Raw genomic sequence first — 24040 nt, forward strand, 5'->3', positions numbered from 1 at the left:
AAGTGGTTTGAATATCTGATCATTTGGTTTTGCAACCAAATATTCCGTCAAGTTAGAGTGGATAAGTATGAACCGACATCAACTGTATTTTCGTTCTTATTTCAGTATTTTAAAGCGTCTGACATCAATCTGTTTTTGTTTAAGCTTTCAATACATATTAATATATGTATGGGATGGTGTTTATGTTTATTTGTGGTCAGTTTCCCGCTGCCGCGCTTTCAGCTGTTTACTGTCATGTAAAGGCGTAGTCACCATGACAATTCAGCGCCAAAAATCATATTTTTATGCCACATATGATTGTAACTCTGCATTTAGAGCTGTCATGGGTGTTGTCAGATATAAAAACTAAAGCTGACTTGAACGGTTTTGGATCTAAAAACTGTTAAAATATCAGAAAACAAAGGAACACAACCCTGTCGTTTTCTGCTTCGTCACTTCGACATAGCACGGAGATTTAAAGACCGGATTCTTGTATATTTGTGTTTCTGATGAGTTGTACCTTTCATTTGTTCAGGTTTCAGCCTCTGAAACAAACGTTTTAGCTTCATTTCCCCCTCTCAATCTAGACGTTATTAAACTGATTTCTTCACTGCAGGCGAAGCTGGCAACTGTTTCCAGGTTACTGCCGAACGGAGCTCTCCGATTGGCTACTCGGGAAGATAACGACACTATGTGTAAATCTACGTCATAGTCTGTATCTCCCCCTAGCGATCGGGATGAACTAATTTTCGAAAGATTGACATATTTGGGTCACATTGTTATGTGTCGATGTTACTTTGTCTGAGAAAGCTAGCTGCCAGTTAATTATGTTTCGACAAATAAAGAAAAATCTGTACTCATTAATGGGACAATTTATATTAGGAGTTAGTTTTAACATCCTAGAGCATAACACACATTTGAATTCTCCATTGTGTATAGGCTATATGATCTGTTATTGGCTAAATTTCATATTCTTCATATACGTTTTTTGTTTTCACCTAGAACGTTGACTAAATTATTTTTTTCATTAATCCAAAAGCTGTGAAAATGATCACTTCCTGTTTTTTGTTTAGTTGAGGTCATTGAGGGCGTTTTGTGCCTCTTATTAATTGCATCGCCTCTTTTTAGTCATTTGACATCTCTATTTAGCCATTTGACAATGTTTTTTTTAATTTTATATCTCTTTTTAGTCCTTTACATCTGATTTGTATCTCTTTGTAGTCATTTGATTGATTTTACAACAAAAAATGATAACATTCACTTCCTACAGAAGTTCTAATCCAGGGTCCTGAACCTTTACCTGGTCACCCCTGGCCAGGTATAGATCCAGGTGATTCTGCCAAGTTGAACGTGATTCATCCTTTATGCTTTAAACTATAAATAAAGAAGAAGTTATTCCATTTAAAAAAGCGTATTTATTGAAATCCACAGTTGGTAATACAACAGTTTTTTTTTCATAACTATTGGACACAATGCAAAGCAGCACACAATCGTCCAATTAGCAAGTCTGTCTTTCCAGAGCTGATTGGATGAATTCATCATCCCCAAAGTGAAGGTAACATGATGAACGATTCATTCATAAAGTCCTGCATCCACATCTGGTCAACATCTGGAAACCAAAGTTCATCTCTGCTGATATCAGCTGCACCAGAGCTTTAGAGCTGCACTGTATTTTTAGACCTACAATTCCCAGAAGGCAGTGGTCAAGACAAGTCACCTATCAAGACATCTGTCTCCAGTACATCAGAAAACCTTCACATCAGTGATTATTTTCTCTTTATCTTGGTTTTGTGCAAAACTTCTGGGTGGATTTTTCTCTTGTTTTGATGACAAACAGATCTAACTAAAATAAAAAAATAAGGCATTTATTGCTTATTATTATATCTCACATTGTTGACAGATGCCACAGGGTTTCTGCAAGTTTCACCAAATGACATTATAGACTTTTTAAGACCATTTGAGGATCAAGAGCATTAGGATGCAATTTAAAACTTTGAAAACAGCAGGAACAATAAGGCCTAAGTACATGAATTTATTGTCAAATATCACGTTTTCATCCCAACTGTATAAAACAACAATTCCTAGTTATAAAATTAATTAACTAATGCAACCTTGATGCAGATAAGGAGCAGAAAAATAGGAGTGATTAATCACTTAAAAAATAATTTAATTGCTTAAATGTGAGTTTGACAAGTGATGTTCCAGTCTACAGCAGGCAAGACCAAATATTCAAGATCTTTGTAAATGAAATATAAAGCTTTTAAGGCTTTTTTAGGGAAGTGAATTCAATGCTTTTAAAGACTTTTTTTTTTTTTTTTTAGATCTGTGTCTCAGTGTTGTATCCACAAAGTTTTCTCCTCTTTAGTTTTGATTTTCCCATTGAAATTTTCTTTTTGAGTGGCTACAACACAAGGATATCTGCTGTATTTATAGACTGAAAACAAGTGAGCCACACAACTTTTTGAATGTCACAGCACAATCTTTATCTCAGGATACATCCACTGGTCTGTACTGCATGTGGGATCTTCACTAAAATGTAAAATAAAGTTTAGTTTGTTTGGAGATTCAGGTGGATTCACCAGAACCTGGTTTCACCAGAAAGCTGTGAAATATTTGGTGCTTTAAGCTTGATGATGTACTTACTGTTTTGGTATTTTGTTCAACATTATTTACCAGTTTCAATAAATTGTGAAGAGGGGAGGAGAAAGAGAGCTCTCTCTACGCTAACAGTTCAGTTAGCAAATTCGCTCGTCCTGTAGCTTAGTTTGGTCGCTAACAAGACAGTCTCAGCAGGTTTTTAAAAGCTATATTAGTTTGATTTCCTTCTGTTTGCTTCCTGTGTGTAAACCATGTCTCTGTTATGGAGCAGTACTCTGATGACAATAAACTGGATTTTGATGCACAGCTAATAAGCTACAACAGCTTCCTAAATTTAGGTTTGTGTCAAATAAAATGGGAACACCAAAATTAATAGTAGTAGTACAACAAAATTCATTCTTTTGTGAAATAGTGAAATATTTGGTGTAGAAGCTTGGTGATGTAGTGAACATATTGCAGGGCTAGCTGGTGAACTGCTGTACAGTGAGCTAACTGCTAAGCAAGCGGGGAACATGCTAGTGCAAGTCAGTTCTATCTATTTTCTCTGAACTGGACCCCCTGACATTTCTCAACTGTGTTCATCATGTAATTCAATAAAGAATTACTGAAGAATGATTAAAAAAAAAAAAAGCTCCAAGACCTAGCTAGCAAGCTGGTTAGCTTGGTCACTAACGGGACAAGAAGTTCACATATTTTATGCATGCAAACAACGTATTTGTACCATCCTAATAGCTTGTGGATTTTGGCTCTATTTTCTCTCTTCTGCCCCAGACAATTTGTTTACCACTCCACACTCCTCCTCTTAAAAGAGGGAAGGAAATAACGTTCCCCAATGCAAATAGCAAAAAGAAACTTCTGGCCCAACATATGCCTGAATCCTCAGCCCAAGTCTGGCTCATATACTTCCACATCTGGGCAGATCTAGGCTGTTATCCTCCTGTGTTGGCTGACAACTGGAAGATTTTCTGTGTGCGCCAGAATTTGTCCATATGTTACAATCATGCTGCATATGGATCAGATTTGCGTTCTCAGAACAGGGCATATACTGGGCCAGAAGAAACACAAGCATGTGGCGCAAGTAGGCTGGATATATTTTGCTTTCTGGGTAGCTAACAAGTGTTTCAAGTTAGCAAACTCCTTAGCTCATTAGCTTAGCTCGGTTGCTAAAGGGATGATTCACACAACTTATTCAAACATACGGACATACAGTATTTCTGCCACTGATTTCAGTGTCACCATTGCTCTTATTTTCTTTTATACTATGACAGAGGGGCTTCAAGGAAACTGGATGATGACACACAGCTAATGAGCTACAATAGCTTCCTCCATTTTCTATGCACTCAGGGACAGTTTGATACTGGCTAATGGTGCAAATTTATGTGGATTTTCTTCACCTTTTGCGAGCAACTCCACTGATTTTGCCATTTTAAATTCTGATGTGACCGGCCTTTAATATTCATTATTATCATTTAAAGAAGTGAACTCCGGGTGAACATGTGGCAGTATTGGTGCTTCGCTCAAAACAAGCTGATGAACTCGGGTCTGCAGATGTTCTATGTGAACCTCAGTCCTGATTCCTGCTTTACATGAATCAAATGAAAACCTGAAGATTTATGCAGGTTAGCTCTTCTGATAATAACAGTCAGTCCTCATTATTCCACATAATCACTGAAACACTTCACAACTAAGTTGCCTGGAGCAGCCACTTGATTTGTGAAAAAAAAACAGTCAGTCGTGACTTTGGTCCTGGTTCGACTGCAGCTGAAGGCGGATGTCCATTTGGCACTGGACTAGCTTATTCTGGATTAAATGTCCACTGTGGCAGGACACAGAATTGACTTCATCAAGTCCACAGAGACTACGAAAGAGGGTGAAGTCAAGTTCCTGGAGAAATGAAAAAAAGAGGGTTTAACAAACAGAAGCAGAAGGTGAATGAGGACATAATATGGCTTTGGTCCAGCAGCAGTCTCACCTCAGATAAAGAAATGGTAAAACAGGTCATCCTGAATATTTAAAAGTCTGAATATTTTAGGTATTTTTGGCATTCATACTTTCTGGAAGCAAAAAGCAAAATCATTTGGCGACTTCTTCTTCATTCAAAACTCAGTTTTCAGTTTTTAATTTACACACCATCTTGCTTATCTTCCACATTCAAACCTGATCCTTTGCAAATACATTAACTTTATTTTTGTTTAAAACCCTCTAGAGTCCGTGAGCATATTTGTACCATCATAACTTCATTTAGATATCATGCAGAGACAAGCTGAGAAAACCAGTTGAAAATGCTGAAATTGAGCTTTTCACATAACATCCAATTTATATATAAAAACGGTTTTGAAAGAAATGTTTACAACTGTGAATCATGAATTTTTTCAGTTCTTAACTTCCAGACTTTCAATGAAAAAGGCACAAAAACCAGTTGGGATTAAATCACTTATAAATGTAAACAGACTCTATTATAGTTTCATTTACAACATTTTTCCTGCCGTGTTTGTGCGTATAAAAAGTGAAACAATATCTTTTACAACCTTAACCCATTCTATAGTAATACTTTGAGTCATTATCACTAAAGATTTGTACATTGGCTGTTATTTTGCATGTTTATTTTGGGTTCCTGACCTCTCTTTATTTTGTTAAATTGACATAATTTAAACCAGAAACAGTGGCTGAGTTTGTACTGAATGAAAATACACCAAGCATGTGAGGTAAGCACTGATTAAATAACAATGAACGCAGAGAAAGTCAGCAAAAATTGACCAAAAAGAACTGCAGAGGGTTTTAAAAACCACCAAATGTCATGTTTGACATAAAGAGAGAAGTCGCCTGTTTGCAGAAGAGACTTTTAGCAACTCTGGAGTAGTTTGGAGATTCAGATTTTTTACTTGAGTATTAACATTTTTGAGACATTCTACTATACCTCATCTACCTCTCAGAGATCAATATAGTTTTTTATGCTCCACAACATATTTGACCCATGTAACAGGTCTTTAAAAAAATGGAATTAGCCATTTGACTTGCCCTGGAACGATAGACTCTGTCATGTCATCGGTCAATTTTCCATCCATTTTCCCATTTTGCGCAAAGTTGAAATGAACTTCCAGAAAATGGACAAAAGAAATTAGATTTTGTCTCTTCAGACAACAGGAAAAACATTTTGTGAAAACTGGTGTTTCCACTTCAAGTTTTTTAATGCACAGATTGAAAAAAATATGAATAAATTCAGGTGGATGGAAACACACTCTATAGAGACCAAACTTAAACAAGGGTCAAACGGAGGTTAAATTTAAGTGTGGTCAGTTTGGTTCACACAGAGCTGAGTTTGACCAGCCCTCTGACCGAGTCCTCGTGCAGAGCGTCCTGACTGGCAGGATCGTAGAGGGTGGCGGGGCTGGGGACAGGTGGGTGAGGTTGGGGGTGGAGGTGCAGGTGGGCGGGGCAAGGCAGGGCGCCCTGCGGCGTGGTGCATGGTGTTTCCTCTGGACTGACGAGGTGATGGTGGTGGTGATGGTGGTGATGGTGGAGGTGGTGGTGGCAGTGAGAGTCGGCAGCAGCGTCCCTCATGGTCAAGACGTCTCCCCCGCAGGATGGCAGGGACTGCTGGGTGGGGGCCAGGTAGGCACAGGGGCCCCCTAGGGTGGTGGTCTTTCCTGGCAGAGGTGCCAATACCACAGGGTCGCTGTGGAGCAGAGGAGTGGCTGCTGCCTGGAGGACAAACTTGGTGCTCTGGAGACACTGATCCTGATCACACTGAGACAGAGAGCAGAGGTTTGAGGAATTTGTCTCTTCTGATTCTGTGTTTTTTATCAGCTGCAAAATGGAAAGCACATTCCCCTTTACATTTCAGAAGGAAATATTCTACTTTTTACTCCACACCACTCGTTCCTTTTCAGATGAAGACTTTTAAAAACAAAACATAACTACCTAACTAACTAACAGTATTTTTATACAAGTCATTATTTGAACAAAAATTCCAAACATTTCATTGTTCCAGATTCTCAAATGTGAAGATTTGCTGCTTTTCCTTTTTATCGTTCTAATTCATTTATGATACTTATGAGGTTTGGACAGTTGGTTGGACAAAACAAACATTGTTAGGGTGTCACTTTGAATTTGAAAAACAATTTTCTGAAATTTAATAAACCATACAATCATTCAATCAATCCACTGAGAAAATAATCGGGTTATTAAATCATGATGAAAATAATCCTTACTTGTAGTCTGATATAAAATTGTTATAAATTATAAAATAAAATTTATAAGGCATTTATCCATATACATATGGGTATAGATGACCAGTGTGTCATCGTTTAGCCTTTTGTAGATCAGATCTTTTGTCACTTAGCTATTCAATGTAACAGAAACTTTGACCAGGGGTGCCCAAATATTTGCATGCCGCTATGTAAATGTTGGAATTTGTAACATGACTGGTTTTATCATATATAGAACTCGTCATGTTGTGATGTGTGAAAGGAGTAAACTGTAATTTGCTGAATTAAGCAAAGCACAAATGATTGTAAATGATTTGTTTTTCTATTCAGAGAAGCTGTGCATCTTTTTCCCTCCATGTCCTGGTGATTTATATAATCTATCAAGTCAGTATTGATCAACTGTCACTCTGGTGTACAGAGTCAGAGGTGGTGTGGTCCTCCACCTACCTTGTGACTGTGGAGCTGAGTGGAGGCGTAGCTGCTGCCACTGGTCCCGTTAGACTGGGAGGTGGTCTGAGGCGTGTCAGACCGGATCAGACCTCTCCTGTCAATCAAACTGGGACACAAGGAGATGTTGAGTCAGTTTACAGCAAAACTGTACCTCTGTTATTCAATTCAAATTCAAGCTTTATTGGTAAGACGTTCTGATAAAACACATTTTGCCAAAGTGTATTTTGTTTTCTTCGTCTATGCATGACATTTGCCGTCTCTTTTATGCAGACGATATGCTGATGTGCACAGCGGTGAAGCCATGAGGACAATTACATGTCTGCACACTTTCTTCAACTAAACTCTGACAAAACTGAAACTGTTATCACTTCGTGCATCCACATGTTCAGCCAGCTCTTTGTTAGCAAGGTCATTCAGTCCTGTGTGGTTCAGTTTTTAGTTTTACTGATACAGATTTCTTTGATTTTATTTCTTCTCCACTGGATTACTGCAATTAAAGCCTCTTCGCTGAGTTTCTCAATTTATAATGAGCCATTAGCAAAAGCTAGTCAGTCATATGCAATTATAAATGTTAATAAATCATTCATAAAATACTCCATCAGGTCTTCAGTTGTAAATGTTAATAATCAGTTTATACATGGATTGCGGCCCAGATGTGCTGCAGCTGTTCAGAAGATAGAAAAAAAGAAAAAGTGTCTATAAAACCTGGCAACCCAAAACATGTTCTTATTAATGGCTTATAAGTGATTTATAAAACTGTAGTATATGATTTATAAATTAGTAATACATCTTATCAAGCCTCTGTGAATGGCATCTTATCAATTTCTGTCTGTTTGTCTATTTTTGTATTTAGTTTTCTGACAAACTAACACACCACCACCTCCTCCTTTTAAAATGACTTGTTATTTGGGGAGATACAGGGGCTTGAGCAGGTGGGCAATGGATATTCAAAAGTTAAATATCGTATAAAAATAATAAGAAAAATTAAGCATTGCTGTTCCTTTGCTACTTGAGCTGAAACAGGCATGTTTTTGCAGATGGATGGCAGCAGGTGAAGCCAACATGTTAATAAGCTGTCAACACACACACACACACACGCACACACAGACTGTGTAATGAATCAGTCTCCATATGTTCAGCCCTGGAAGAAGAAAAAACATCTCCACCTTCTTCCTCTGCTAACACATGTTCTTATTTTGAAAATTCATCTCTCTACGATCCTTCCCTCAGGCAGCTTGCTCTCTGTCATCCATCATCCTTCATATATTTATTTTAATCTGTGCAGACTCCTCCATCTCGCCAATGATTTCATGTCAGCCTCCATCACACAATCTATCAATCAATCAATCAATCAATAATCAAACCATCTTTTTCCTCTGGTTACTACATTGGCACACAGCCAATCACCCGCCTTGGGGTGGGGTGGTTTCCACAGACTACAGAACTGTGGACAGTTTTCATAGGGACTACTTCTTCAGTAGAAAGTAGTTCCAGTGAAAACTATAGACACTGTGGTTGAATTATCTAAGTGAGTGGTTTCCAACCTTTTTCTAGTCACGTCCCACTTGAAAATCTCCAAAATGTTGGCAGCCCACATTAAACCCTGTAAAAATATGGAGGCCAAATGATGCCTTCTCTGAGAACTTTTTATTTTTAATGGTAACGATCAAACATTCAGGACTGAACTGAAAGCAGGAGAAACTCAATTTATCTTTTGTGTTTGACGGGGGGAGGTCACTTGTTGATTCATCATCTGTCTCTCGACTCTCTTTCCTTTTAATTCCTCCTGTTGCCAACCAGCTATCCATTTTGATACTTGTTTTTGCCATGATGTAATCCTTTAAATCGAGAGAACAAAACAAGTACAAGATGTGGTCCGGCCAGCAACAACATAAAAGTTCCTGTCACAGCAATAAGCCTAAATTTGAGGAAAAAAAACATGACTTTTTAAATATTTTGAATGTTTTTAAAGATGATTTTGTTTTAAAAATGTACTGTATAGCAAATGATTTGTCGGTCCATTTGCAGTACCTTTGCAGGCCACAGGTTGGCAACCACTGGTCTAAATGTGATTTTGTTTAAATTCATTCACCTCCATTGTATCGGTGAAATATCACAGAGCTATCTCAAATTAAATCTACCCCTCTACATGGCTTTTTAAAAATTTTTTTACTCATTTATGTATTTGTAATTTGGGTGAAGCAACCCTTAAATGGCATGCGGTGTATATTATAACTAAGATTGTATGGTAATATTTCCCAAATCCACTCCTCTTTTAATTATGCTTTGCTCCCATTAAATTTCAGACCAGCTAAGTGAAACAGTTCAAACCAGCTACTCTGAGAAAGCAGTAAGGACAGAGGGGAAAGTGTCTGCAGATGGATCCCACAGTTTATCCCCTCAAATGCTGTAATTTGACAGAAGAAGTCTGTGGATGGAAACATAAAAACTGATGAGGAGGAGGCCGATATTATTCCTCTCTCTCAAAGATGAACTGCAGCGATTCATCCTGAGACTCTCTTTTTGATTAATTTTGCAGCTCAGTTCGTCGGCAGCGAAGGGGGGCGGCGAGAAACTGTCTGAGAGGACGAGGAGGGAAAAGAAGAGTGTAATTATTTCAAGCAAGGTCTCAGCTGAAAACTGTCCTCATTAAACACAGAAACACACCGTCAGCTCAGGGAGGAGGAGGAGGAAGAGAAAAAAATGAAGTAGATATGATGGAAGGTGTGAGGCGAGCTGTTTTCATAAAGTTTGAATATTTTTGTAATTGGTTGTCCAGTGGCTGAAGCTGAAGGAATAAGGAATAGAAGTGTTTACACACTTTACATTGATAGTACTGAGTTTAGTCCTGAGTTTGATCCTGAGTTAAGTACTGAATTTAGTCCTGACAGTCCCGAGTTTGGTCCTGATTTTGGTCATGAGTTTAGTCTTGAGTTTAGTCCTGGGTTTAGTCCTGACTTTAGTCCTGATCATCCTGAATTTATTCCTGATCATCCTGAGTTTAGTCCTGATAGTCCAGGGTTTAGTCCTGACTTAAGTCCTGATCATCCTGAGTTTATTCCTAATCATCCTGAGTTTAGTCTTGATAGTCCTGGGTTTAGTCCTGACTTTAGTCCTGATCATCCTGAGTTTAGTCCTGATTGTCCTGAGTTTGATGCAGCAGAGGATGATACTGACCTGGGAGGCAGAGGTCCACATAGAGCAGCACAGCAGTTGGTCAAGATGTTTCCATAGCTGTAGGGGTTGTAGTTATCCTTACTTCGCTTGGTGGACCATGACCCTTTAATCTGAACCAGGACCAGACCAAGACCAGACCAGGACAGAAACACAGACATGAATGTTGGTCCAGTTAATAAACACAAATATCATGACCAGGTCAAAAACAGTCATTGGTAACCATTCTGAAATCAGACTAGTCCCCCTCCTCCTGGAGGGAGGGGCCTCCCGTTGGTCCTCGGACCACAGTTTAAGGCTTTTTATACTCACATCTTCGTTGGTGGTCTGGTTGGAGCTGATCAGGTAGGTGTGGAACCCCGATAGACCAACAATCGACCAGACGGAGAAGAAACACACCACCACCTCCAGGACGGTGCAGAACAGAGTCAAGGACAAGACGTCATGTTTGGATTGTCATCACACATCTTTATGACTGGGATTTTGGAGACATGTGGTTAAAAGTTTGTGCTCAACAAAAACAAAGTAGATGATACAAATTTTATTCCCTGAATGGTTAAAGTCTGAGCAGCAGAAGAGGATATATCCTGACTTTTAGTCCAAAAACACAGGAGCCTACATTTATCTTTGTCTTTAATTAGAGCCTCCATGCCTGGTAAACAGCCATGTCTTTCAAACTCCACACCAAGTTTGCAACACCTCAAGTCCTAACCCTGGTTATTTTCTGCTGCAGAGCCAAAGAAAACATCAGACATCGGTTTCCACAGGCTGTACAGGATTAACTAAGACAAGTAAACTGAATATCACACATGTAAAATGAGTGGGTTGACCCTTTATCACTATGTCCTTTTAATCGGTGAGCACAAATGAATCATTCAAGAGCAGAAAATAATAATTTTAGCACAAAAAAATGTTTTAAAAATGTGATTTACTAATTTTTGTGTGCACAAATTGTTAATGTTTTACTCCATGACACCCGCCGGGTACATAAAATCCACTATAAGCAGGATTTGAACATTTCCAACTTTACTGTTTAACTTGTTGCAGTAGTATCAAAAAAGAAAGTTTTAAACCTTCTAGAGATCCTGACCACAAATACTAATACATTTTATATTTGCGCATTGAATATATGCTACTCACTAAGAAAAAAATTATTAATTTTGAATGAGAATTCTTCTTTAGATTTCGCAACCTGGCTCCAGATCCAGGTTCCATATTTTCCAGGTAATTTCCTAAAAACTTTCCAAATAATTTCCTTAAAACAAGCGGCCATTTATCTCTTTATTACTTGAATATTTCCAAGAAAGGCTGATGTGCTTTGCTACTGATTATAAAGGGAAACTGAGAAAGTTATTAAGTACTCACTCGTTAATTTCAGTTTTTGAGAAAAAAACAAAACAGGAAATGATGCAGAAGGTAGGTGAAAAATAGCACAAATGAACTGATGCCAATATCCAACAAAGCTGTAGTTTCTCTTATAGTTCGGCTTCGTTGCAAATATCTTTGTCTTTTGAAATTGCTGCTAATCGGTTGATTAGCAGCAATTTCTTTTTTGAAATTAAGAGCAAAGTTTCCAGGAATACAGGATCCATAAAATTATGCGTTAATAAGAAAATTGCTAACAGGAAATTCAAAATTTTTTATATTGTCTTTGATTGTTCCTTTGCCTCATTTGACCTTATTTTCATTTGTTACATACAGTGTGAACAGGTCCAGGAAAACTGAGGTGAATGAGCTGGGACCACAGCTGATAACTTGTATCTACAGTAGAAACATATAGAAAACAGTAGAAAGAGCAGAGGGAAGAAGCTGGTGGAGTTGGGTGTAAATGTGTGTATGGCTCTCAGAGTGTGTGGCACGGCTAATGTTTGACCTTGGCAATGCATTATGGGACTTCATTGACCTGTGGTTGGTGTTAGAGCTATTGATTTATCAGAAACACACACACACACACACATACACACACTATTAACTTACAGAGAGACAGAGGAATGTATGAGGGGTAATTAGTGCCTGTTTTTGATTTTCTGTGAGCTGTGAAAACAGTGTGTCAACTTTAGCAGGGTTGTAGAGTCACTAAGTTAAAAAAGTCACATGAGGCATCTCCGAGTCCATCCACCCTTTAAACAGTGACCTCCCTGCGGTGAAAGGATATCTGGCCGGACTGTCTTTGAGCGCGCTCAGGAAACCCGTCCGGTTCGATCCTGCAGAGAGGAGAGAGTCTGTGTTCAGGTTAGTTCGTAATGTTTAGCATGTATTCCGTCCTCAGTCCCCTTTTATTTACTACATCCATGATACAAATCAATCATGTAGTAATCATGTGTAGACATAATATTGATTTCCATTGCTATGTTGACAATACGCAACCGTATGTTGCTGCTCTTTCCTGTTCTCGTTTTTCTCTTGAATGATCAGAAATTTAGCATTTCGCCTTTAACATCTTATTATGCAGAAATGCTAACGTTTAGTATAGCCAAACATTTAGCATGATAGATTATTTGTATGTTGCCGTCATCATATAATGATTAGCATAAGTCCTTGTCAGCATTCATGTGATTGTCTGGTACTCGGCCTGCGACCTTGTACCTATGACCAAATCACAGCCGTGCTGATATTCAGTACAGCATCGCTCCCTCTCGTGTGATCTTGCTTAAATAAGCAACAACATACTTTTATTTTTTCATCATTTATTTGGCTACACCAACACAAATAGTTCATCAACTGGACTGGTATTGGACTGTTGCTAAGCAACACAAACATTTTCCTGACCTGCACAGTGAAATCTATCTTACTACTTTGTCCACACGTTATGTCAGGTGTGCGCTGAAGTATCCAGGCTTCCCTGCTTCATTTTCCTCTGACGACCATACATCATTTAATTCAAATATTATGTCTGGAAATACATTCATCTTTCTGATGCAAAGTCTGTCAGAATCGAAGAGAGTTACATTCGATCATATCGGCTATTTTACAGGATGATGATAGGACGATCAGACTATGATTAATATATTGCAACCCTAAACGTGATCCTTAGAGTTTTAAAGATACACTAATGAAAACCAGTCCACAGATCTCTGAACGATTGGGAAGTGGCTTCAGAGAAAAGATCAGGAGATCTCCAACATCATTAGAGATTAACCTCTAAGGTCCGTGAATATGCACAGTGAGTTTTAGGTTCCTTATCATGAACCATAGTTTTAGACTGGAGTAGCTGATACTGCCTTCCAGACCTCACTGCTGGAGAAAAACTCCCCACAACAAACTTAAACACCACCAACAGCATGGGTTCCAGTAATGAGCTGAAGCCGTCAGTACACAGATTTACTGATCTCTAAATTTACTTCTTGTAGATCAAAGTCACGACACTCTGCTGGATCTTTTTATAGCTCTGCTGCTAAAAACAGACAACAAGCAGCGTAGTGTTCAGAGGAAGACACGGGTTTATCTCAGACAGTCAGCCGGTTGTTAGAGTTTGAATGTGAAGCAGCCCGAGGATACAGTTTCCTGACAGTTTGGACCTGCAGGGCAGGAAAACAACATCAGCCGCCTGAACACGGAGAATTAGGCCAGTGAGTGTGATGGGGAGGATCAGCAGGCGGTTTTAGATCCAGACACATAAAATAATGAAAAGTTTTAGCCCACCTTCCAGGCAGCCACTGGTTTAAGTTTCTATTAAAATCTCCCTGCACAGTTCACAGTCAACAACTGGTCAACTTTTTTTTTTTTCTGCAAGATTTCTTTATCGTTGAGTAGTGATGAAGACAAGTCTGAATCATAAAATGCACAAGACCGAGACAAGATGGAGTCAAAAAATCCACAAAACAGGCACAAGTCCTTAGTTTCAAGTTTGCTGTAGTGAAGTTTAATGGTATCCCAGGATACGGTGAGCCAGCTGACACAGAGCGGGTATGAGGCAGTAGACTGACCCAGAGTGTAGGGCAGGGGGACAGTTATACAGTTGAAGACAATGGGATGGACAGAACTGTATTTGCATATACCTGGGGTTACAGACATTTGGTCAGACAAGAAAGGAAATTAGAAACAAAAGGTGACGTTCTCTAGTGGTCTAAAAGTGTAACACCTAGGTTCAAGTTATCAAGGGGGTAGGAGGGCCTCTTAGGCTGGATCGGCATATCCACAGGTAGGGCAGGAAGGGCCCTTAGACTGAATCAGCATATGCACAGGTAAGATGTTGTTAAGACAATGAAGCGTTGGTGATGTAAGGGGGAAGAAGGGGTGTTCTCCTTGATGAAAGGATCAAGGGGCCAGCTCAGTAGGGTTATAGAGTTGTTCGTAGGTGTCAGCAAGTCTACATTGAATACACTGAAGATTGTGTATATTCTTCCTCAATACCATTGCAATGAGACAAGTTAAAACAAACACAAGACCTAGGCAGGTCAAAGTCAAAACACCCATGGGACTGAGACAAGTCAAAACCTACAAGAGGAGACAAGTTTAAATATGAGACCTTGGTAAATCTAAGTTAAGACGCCTATGAGACTGAGTCAACTTCCAGTAAAAATACCCATGAGACCAGAGACATGACCTAGTTAAAACACCAATGAGATGAAAGTCAAAACAAACACAAGACCTAGGTAATTCAAAACACCCATTAGACCGAGACAAGCAAAAGCAACACACATAAAATGATGTTTAGACTATCATATATCATGTAAACACACAGTCCGGTCTCCTGATCTCTAGCAGTAATCAGGTTTCTGTATGTAAACAGTCTGATCCAGCAGGGTCCGCATGAAGTGCCGCTGCGGTCTGATCGATCGGCTTCAGTAAACACACTGCAGTATCAGCCTCTCTCCGACAGCCTGTCAATCACGGGACATTCGACGGCCGAGCTTCCATTCATCCATTACACTGATGAAAAGCTGCTGCAGCTACAACAGAAAGAGACACAGCCGGGCCTCAAACACAACAACCTCTGTGACCTATAATATGCAAAACAACGATGAAAATAACAGGGTGAGCTTTTCAAAATAAAACCAACCACAGGTTTACTAAGAAATCTGTCAGTTTTTAGACTGATTAGTCGTTAGTGTTAACTTGTGATATCAGGAACTCAAATGTCAGAGCGAAAATCAGCCAACAGGGATGTAATTATTATGTGTAGTCATTAAATGTTTATGTACTGTTTATAAATGATAAATGGGGACTTAGTGTAGCCTCTCAATGATTAATCAGTTAGTGAAAAAATAAACAGAGTATCTCATTCATGGCTGCAGACCTAAAATGTCATCCTTGCTGTCTGCATTGTGTTGTGTATTAACTCTGTGTTTTTTTTTTTACACATAAGAACTGCCTGTAAAGGGTGGTTGCCTTTTATATGAGCTACTTGTGACCCTGAGTGGACTTCAAATAACCTTCTGTTATGTTTGTTTCACTGATTTGGCTCCAACCGAAGCGCTTTTCATTTGTCACGTGTCATGTTTTTGGTTGTTATCTAAGTTTCTCAGTGAAATCATCATTTAAATCAGTGGTTCTCAAACTGCTTCACATCGAGGACCCCTAAACTGACTAAAGTTAGACCACGGACCCCCATTTGAAAGATTTTGTCCCAGATTTTTGCTTGTAGATGTTTTATTACAAACAGTGTTGGAAACCTAATAGTCATTATGTTACTTACTCTACTGGATAGAATTATAGTAAAAAAAATAAATGATTCTCCTTTTTTGCAATGCCTGATTACAATTGCGTTATGTTGCTTCCCTCGCCCCTAATTGTCAAACATGAACTTAAAAAAAAGAAAGAAAGATTAGATAGTGTGTGTGTGTGTGTGTGTGTGAACAAAAGATCTGACTGGGTCACATTATTAAAAGAATCCGTGCAGCAGCTGAAGAGTCAGAGGTTGTTTTATAAAGAAATCAATAAGTGAATCACAGTAGAAACGGTGCAGAGGAGGCGGCAGCAGCAGCAGCAGCAGCAGCAGAGTTGTCGGCGTTACTCACTGAGGATGACGTGTGTGATGACGAAGGCGAAGATGAAGATAGTGAAGAAGGAGAGCGAGACGATGAACAGGTAGAAGAAGCGATAGTTCCTCCGTCCGACGCAGTTCCCCACCCAGGGGCAGTGGTGGTCGAAACGCTCTGAAGAGGAAAATAAAACTGAATTTCAAATCACTTCAAACTCGCAAAGGAAAAACTGTCACGTCGTCTCACAGTTTGTTTTACTACAAAGAATAAATGACTCTATTTGTATTTCCATCTTCACGACAAAGAGCTCTGCCCTTCACTGTCTCATCTTTGATTGAAGTTAATTCCAGCGTCCTTCAAGAGAATACGATAATTACACATTGTCAACACGTCAACAAATACAGCGGAGCCGTTTCTCAGGCCTGACTGTCTGCAGAGTTTTCAGTTGTAACCAACTCAAGCAATCTGTGTGTAGGCTGGAAACAAACCCCAGGGGATGCAGTGTATGAGTCTAAAGCCAGTGTTATACTTTCTGCATCAGCGAATAGGTGAGGGTTTTTGTCATCAGAGGATGTACGTGCAGACGTATTTGTCCGACGTAAAAAATGTACTAACAAATTACTACGCTACAGGGAACCAACTGTGCACGTTCAAAACAAATGGACACTGAGTTTTAAGAGAGTTAAAAAAAAAAAAATTACAAAGACAAACAATCGTGTCGCAATTCAGAGGAAATTCCCCAGACTTAATTCTCAGTGCGCGCGCGCGGAAAACGTAGACAATGCTCTACTGTGGATGTACGGCATGCGTCCTCCAAGCGGAGTGTAAATGGAGGCAAGTAGGCAAAGCCGACACACACTCTGACACTGACCCACACAGTTGTCGCACAGGCTGCAGTGTGACGCTCGAGGCGGTCTAAAGATTTTGCAGGTGAAGCAGTATTTCAGTTTGACCGTCTGTCCGTTGATGAGAACCTCTCTGGTGCGAGGAGGAGGTCTGGAGCAGCCCGAAGAGTCTGGAAAACAAACAAACACAAAACAACAGTTCAATTATTGAAGAAAAAACAAACAAACAAACAAACAAGAATGACTGCTTGACAGTTGTCTGCATCCTCCACTCAGACTAGTTTCAGATTACATCCCTGTTTATCCAGAGTCATACACAATATTAACCATGGTCATAATTTCTGTGTGAAATCTTGAGTAATGGCTAAAAAGGGTTTTGTGAGGTCACCGTGACCTTGAGCTTTGACATTTGACAACCAAAGTGTAATCAGTTCATCCTTGAGTGCTAGTGAACGTTTGGGCTAAATTCGAAGAAGTTCCGTCAAGGTGTTACTGAGATATGGCGTCCATGAGAATGGGACAGATTGATGGATGGTGCAGTACGGAACATACGTAGGTACGGACAACCGGAAAACACAAGCTGATCTGACTGCTACGACTTCCGCTCCTGCACTGTATTGGTGGTAATAACAATCATGTGATAATTCTCTGCAGGTTCATCACTACCACGGACTCCTTTCACACTAAACATCAATCAAACTACATTTTCCCTCCATTTTGGACTCTCCGTTCCATCAAAGGTCAACTAAGCCAAGATGATTCCGTGCCAGTCAAATTAATGTCTAAGTTCAACAAAGTTAAACTCAGTACAAAAGATTCATGTGGGATTGCTTTGCACCTGAGAGCAAATCCTCTGACTGTGGAAATTCAATTGAAAGTCACTGATTTTGCTGGTTTTAAATGATGATGTGACCAAGACTTCAGCTGTTTAGATATTAGATGCTCCACTTCCTGCAACACAACCATGTTTTTTCTGTCTTTATGGCCTTCTTACTTGTTGATGTGGTTGTTTTTTTCATCTCTTTGTCTCCGTGTGTCTCTTCAGTGGCATCCTGACCCTGGGCCAGAACCTCATATTACCTTCATACCTTCATATTTACTTGTGTGTCCTTATAGTATAGTTTGTCAGGACGTGAGGACGTAAGGATGTCGTGTGAAGGTGTGCGTCGCTGAATTAATTCCTGACCACCATCAGGAACAGCCTTTCCGTCCTCCCTCCCCCCCTCACACTAACATCCAGCTTCTGTCCTGCTGAGACAAACCCAGACAGAGATCAGTGCCCATGTTTGGTCATCGGAGAGGCCCCGGCTCTGAGGTGATTGACAGCTGCACAGATTCTGTATCCGCCACAGAGATAAATAAATAAATAAATGAATAAATAAATAAACAAAGAATAATGAGAGGTTTCCATAAATAGATAGAGAGCTTCGACGGTGACGGTTCAGTTTCTGTGGCAACTGACTGATTCGCCAAGACGCATTTCTGACAGAGAAACTGAAGAGATGACATGTGATTGCACATACTCACACACAAAACATCTAAACACTCACACACACACACTGACTGGAGGAGGTGGTGAGCGGCTCCTGTAATGACTCATATATCGTTAGTGAGTGGATTATTCTGCAGCTGATTTACAGTTTCGTCCCTCTGATAGGAACAAAACCTGAACAGACGTGGACACTGACAGCGAGGAGACGTCACGGGTGATAAGAGGTGACGCTAACGACAAAAGAATGGCCTAAAGGTCTGGATGCTAAAATCAGAAGTATGTCATGAAAACAGATGAAAAGTCTGCTCAAAGTAAAGAAACTGATGATGGTCGCTCTCGACACCCTGAGAACCTCCTCAAACAAATCCAGCTGCTGCTCGGTCACTTTACTCCAGATATCAAGACTATAGTGAAGAACTTTGGTTTTATTTTGGACAAGCTATGGAAAAAAAAACATGAAAAAATGGGATCTGATATTTTCTTTTCGCAAAACAGCTTTTACATTTTACGCCTGTACTACGAAGCAAGTTCAACATACCCAGGATAACTTTTAGTTATCTGGGTTAACTGAGCCTAACATTACTACAACAGCACTATGAAGCAGGTCATCAGCTGGTTCAGTGAACCCTGGGTTTACATGTCCAGGTACAAGCAGCTTCATGTGAGAGAGGCGGAGTTGTTAATTATAAGCAACATCGTCAGAAGAAACGCTGACACCTGCAGGTAAGTTCGGTAATAACCACGTCCAAAAATGACATTCCACAAGGTGAAAGGTAAACAGTATGATCACATGATGGTCACAGAGTGTCCTGATGTTGTTCTGAGCTGCAGTGATGAAGAGGAGAGTAAAAGCTTCATCACTGTCAGGAAGTGTTTGGTTCAAATGAAGCTAGAATAGTCGAGAGTATAGAGTGGACACATGCTGGTCTGGAACAGCAAAATGATTTATATAAAGGTCTACTGCTCGTTATAATTGATCACTTTATTGTAAACTCTTTTGTCCCTGTCAGGATCCTGTAGGAATGATGACTCAGTTTTCCAGGTATCTGATTGGTCAGTAGTTTGGCTGTTGACAGGTTTTGATCTGATCCTCTAAATTAACCTGCTCTGGAGCAGGTTAGGAGTTCAGCATAAGTTACCATGGTGATCTACCCCGGTAACAAGTGAACCACCGTCGTAGGACTGAAAACCCAGGGTTAAACCTGAAGTTACCTCGATAACCTCAGATCCTGCTTCGTAGTACAGGCCTCGGGATTATTGTAACCAGGGGCGGTCTGGGAATAAAAAGTGACCCAGGACCCATGTGACTGGAACTAATCCACAACGTCACATCCAGGCTGTGTCCAGGAAACACCACACCCAGATCTCATATGTTTGCGTCTGTGTTTCCATTGGTTACCGATCTGCCTCTCCAGGTCGGCGGCCTCGTCCGGCGTGGCTCGGGGCAGGACTCCGGGGTCGCTGAAACTCGCCCTGAACAGCATCCCCATGACGAAGAAGAAGAGGACGCCGCCGACCACCGGGATGGCCGGGGTCAGGTTTGACGCCAGGAAGGGACAGCTGCAGAAACAAAGGAGGTGGGACAATCAAAAACAAACTGAGGACTCTCGGCCAATCACAGGAGATCTCTGGTGTTTTCAGGACTTGTTGTTCCAACCTGACCTGACTCTTTGCTCGGAGGATTTGATTTCAAGTGTGTTTCAGGTTTGATTGTGATTATGGATTTTTCTATCACTAATCCTTTCACAGTGACTCTGAAAAGAAATATACACTGTTATGTGAATAAATCCAAACATGAAATCCTTCAGTTCTGGCTCAGATGTGGATCAGTGGTGGTCTGCAGGGACCGGGTCTGAAGCACAGGATCGAGTTAACGAAGAGGAACGGAGAGTCGCTCTGAGCTGACACTCAGGCAGGTAAATTTAGCTTTGATGACGCCTTTTATGGCTGAAACTGACGAGCTTTTTACCTGATGACAGTGAACACGGCTCCTCTCATCACTATATGTTTGTGTGTCTGTGTTTTGTTTTTGTTGTCAGTAAAATCCACTGAAACAAATCAAAGCAGCAGAAAACAGCCTGAGGTTTGGAGGAGCCGGAGCTGAAGCCTCCACTGACGACACAGATCATTTACTCTGGTATTTTTATATGTCATGGGGATTTAAAGGGGAATTAAGGACCTGGATTACAAACATATCACTCTCATTGAGTTTTGGTATTTGTATTAAATGTGACTTTGGGAGAAAAAGTGAATAAAAATCAAAAAGATTTTAGGGATTATTATTCTCAACCAGACTGATAGAACACACGACATCTATGTGTTTCTTTTGACATTGCTGCATTAAATGGCTTTAAGAGGCCTGAAGAGGTAGAAGAGTGCAGTTATTCCCGAAACGAAAGATTGACAGAATCCTAGAAAAGTCACAAAATACTAAAAATTTACACCTTCAAAGATCCGGTGAGTGAGTAAATAAAAAAGAGGAAAATGAAACTGCTCAGTTTATGTTCAGGTGAGAAGATACCTACAAGAGGATCAGCAAAGAAACAAAAATCAGATTAGTGACAGAAATCTGAGATAAAAGGAGATTTGAGGGCTGTACATCAAAGCTCTCATTTCTTGTTTCTTGTAGATTTCACTTGAGTCATTGTCTGATTGAAGGCTGCTCCTCTGGAGTCTTCCAACCCCACATTTCACTGCACATGTCCAAAATATGTTCGTGAAAAACAAATCTGTGAATCCAGAGTCATTGACAACAAAGTCGACAACATTTGATTGAAAGTCGTGACAAAGTCATTCTACCTGACCCCAACAAATACAGAAAACACTGTAGGCATTGTTGCGCTGCCCATGTGTTTGTATAGCATATAAGTTAAAAAAGTGAAAGCTCAAATAATTTGAACTATTTGAGGTTTGTTATTGGTAGTTGGTTTTTTAGGGACAGATTGCTGAATGGGCCCAAGATCCAAGACCTCCGGGTCAGAACCTCTGTCTGAAGTGACTGTCAATATCTCTGAAAGTCAATCAAATGACCACAAAGACATAACAGAAACATGCAAAAGACAAAGAGACAAAAAGACGACAAAGAGACAAAACCACGAGAAAAAGATGCAAAACGACAAAAGATGCTAAATGACGACAAAGAGATGCAAAACAGTGACACTCAGAGACAAAATGACAACAGAGAGATGCAAAACAACCACAAAGAGACAAAATTATCACATTGCATTGTGGTTGTTTTGTGTCTCTCTCAGTCTGGGGGTCTTGCTCCTGTGTTGGAGGGCTGGGGGGCATTTACATGTCTGTATCCAGGGGACCCTTGCAGGATGTTTGTAGTTACAAACAGCAGCTATTATTGATGATGTTTATACTTATATTAGAATATTCACAGTGAATAAACAGATTCACTATTAATACTGTTCAGTTCATTCTTCCTTTAGACTGTGCTTTAACACAGTCAGTTCTCAACTCATTTGTTTTTGTTTGACCTCACAAACACCAGCGGGGATCAGAGGTCAGGACCTTTAAAGGTTTTGTTTTTTTTCAAACTGGATTTAAATTTCAGATTATAATCCCCAAAGACAAAACGTGGCTGTGTTTACTCACTCGAAGGTGAAGAAGAGGCCGCTGGTGAGCAGGATGAGGACCAGGGTCAGGTAGAAAACCCCGGTCTGTCTCGCCATCATGATCCTCCCGTTGCAGTAGAACCGGTTCCTCCCCGGGAACACCTGCCACTTCCTACGGGCGGTCCGGCTCCTCTGGCCCGGGCAGGAGGACGGCTCTGCTCCCTCGGTTGCGGCGGCCGGGGTCGAGCTGCTGCTGCTGCGGGTGCAGATCTGGTTGTACTGGCCCGGCTGCTGCTGGTGCTGGTGCTGGTCCAGAGCCGCATGGTGGGTCTGAGACATGTGTCCACACAGGTGAGCGGACAGGTAAATACAGACAGAAAAATTCAAATACAATCAGAGCTGTGCGCGTGCTGCTGGTGCGTTCAGGCTCTCCAAATGCTCAGTCAGCCTCCAACGTGAATCCTCAGGTCTGGTTTTCTTCTCAGGAGCCACAATAAAAGGAAACCCTGCATTTTAATCCAAAAATCGTCGGCTTTTATTTTGTAATATTTCGTAAACAAACATCAACTCGTGGTCTCACGCAGGCTCACGGGGTCCAAAATCCAAAAAGAAAAAAAACAACAAAAAAAATAAAAACAAACACCACAACACCCCCGCCTCGTGCCCATGCAGCGTCCCCCCTCACATAATCCAGCCTTTATTATCCAAGGACAGCAACGGATCCGATTGTGGATGGGACACGCACCGGGTGTGAGCCGGGTCCGGATCGTTAGACAGCAGCGGCACTGACGTTCAGATGGTCTGTGTCAGTGAGGAGGAGGAGGAGGAGGAGGAGGAGGAGGAGGAGAACGTGAAGAGCATCCTGATCCTCCGCAGAGCTGCTGGAGCTCCGACTCCAGGGCTGCACAGATCCTAAACTGACGAAGATTAACCACTCTGCAGAGAAAAAAAGATCAGGCTTCTAGCTGCTTAAGAGTTCCTAGAGAAATTCAGTTTACAGTGAACTAACAAATAACTGGCAGATCGGTCTGTATTTGGGGATTTGAGCTCACATTCTACAAAATGTAGAAAATTTATAAACAAGCCAAACGGTTCAGACAATAAATAAAAGTGAAGTACATAAACACATTTTTTTTTTTTTTTTTACAGATTTTAAAAAATATTTTTATTTTTTATATTATTATCAATTGGAGCATTACATTTTAATATTTGAAATTTCATAAACAAGACATCCGTTTTAGTTGTTTTTTGAGCAAAAGGGTAAAAAAAAGGTGTTGGTTCCAGCTTCACAATTGTGAGAATTTGATGCTTTTCATCACCATATGACACTAACTAAATCTTTGTTAAATGAATAAAACAAAACAAGCATTTGAATGCATCACGTTGGGCTGTGAAAAATGATTACTGCCATTTAATGGATTAATCAGGAAAATAATTAACAGACTACTTGATTTACTTGAGCATTTCCATGTTATGCTACTTTCTTCTTCTTCTTCTTCTCTTCACTTCAGAGATAGCAATATTAGAGTATATTTATTCGACTTTGCATATAAAACACATGATAAATCGAATAGTTTTATGAAGCGGAATGAGACCTCTTCATTGCTTCCCCTACAGAAACACACTTCAGGGACAATAAACGATCTTTGCTTCAGAATTCCGTGTCCGTGACTCTTTTTTAAACACATTCTCGACTTAAAACTGTAAAATAAAACCAATTCACTATTTTTGTATACAAAACAATTACATTCATTATTGTAAATCAGCATTTTCTACGCACATGAATCCCATTTTGATGAGACCGCGG

General features: G+C 40.1%; 1 protein-coding gene across 1 annotated transcript; it reads right to left on the reverse strand.

The window, feature by feature from the left end:
- Positions 1–1371: 1371 nt before the first annotated feature.
- zdhhc14 (zDHHC palmitoyltransferase 14) lies at positions 1372–23059 on the reverse strand. The gene is made up of 9 exons (XM_023429956.2): positions 22274–23059; positions 20070–20230; positions 17205–17348; positions 16370–16507; positions 12565–12613; positions 10722–10824; positions 10413–10522; positions 7233–7341; positions 1372–6324 (listed from the first exon to the last, which is right to left on the reverse strand). Exons 1-9 carry the CDS (start codon positions 22570–22572, stop codon positions 5881–5883), a joined length of 1557 nt encoding a protein of 518 aa, XP_023285724.1. The 5' UTR covers positions 22573–23059; the 3' UTR covers positions 1372–5880.
- Positions 23060–24040: the final 981 nt, after the last annotated feature.

Source organism: Seriola lalandi, unplaced genomic scaffold, assembly GCF_002814215.2.
Source record: "Seriola lalandi dorsalis isolate HSWRI2012SDOR001 ecotype SW California unplaced genomic scaffold, Sedor1 jcf7180002054901, whole genome shotgun sequence".
NCBI classification, from domain to species: domain Eukaryota; kingdom Metazoa; phylum Chordata; class Actinopteri; order Carangiformes; family Carangidae; genus Seriola; species Seriola lalandi.

Bases quoted from the DNA above. Each gene is read 5' to 3' on its own strand.
- zdhhc14 (XM_023429956.2), bottom strand. From the start codon at position 22,572: ATGTCTCAGACCCACCATGCGGCTCTGGACCAGCACCAGCACCAGCAG. The intron at 17,349-20,069 runs GTAACCAATGGA...TTTGTTTTCCAG, and splicing joins CGACCTGGAGAGGCAGATCG to ACTCTTCGGGCTGCTCCAGA. The intron at 12,614-16,369 runs GTGAGTAACGCC...TCCTCTCTGCAG, and splicing joins CATCACACACGTCATCCTCA to GATCGAACCGGACGGGTTTC.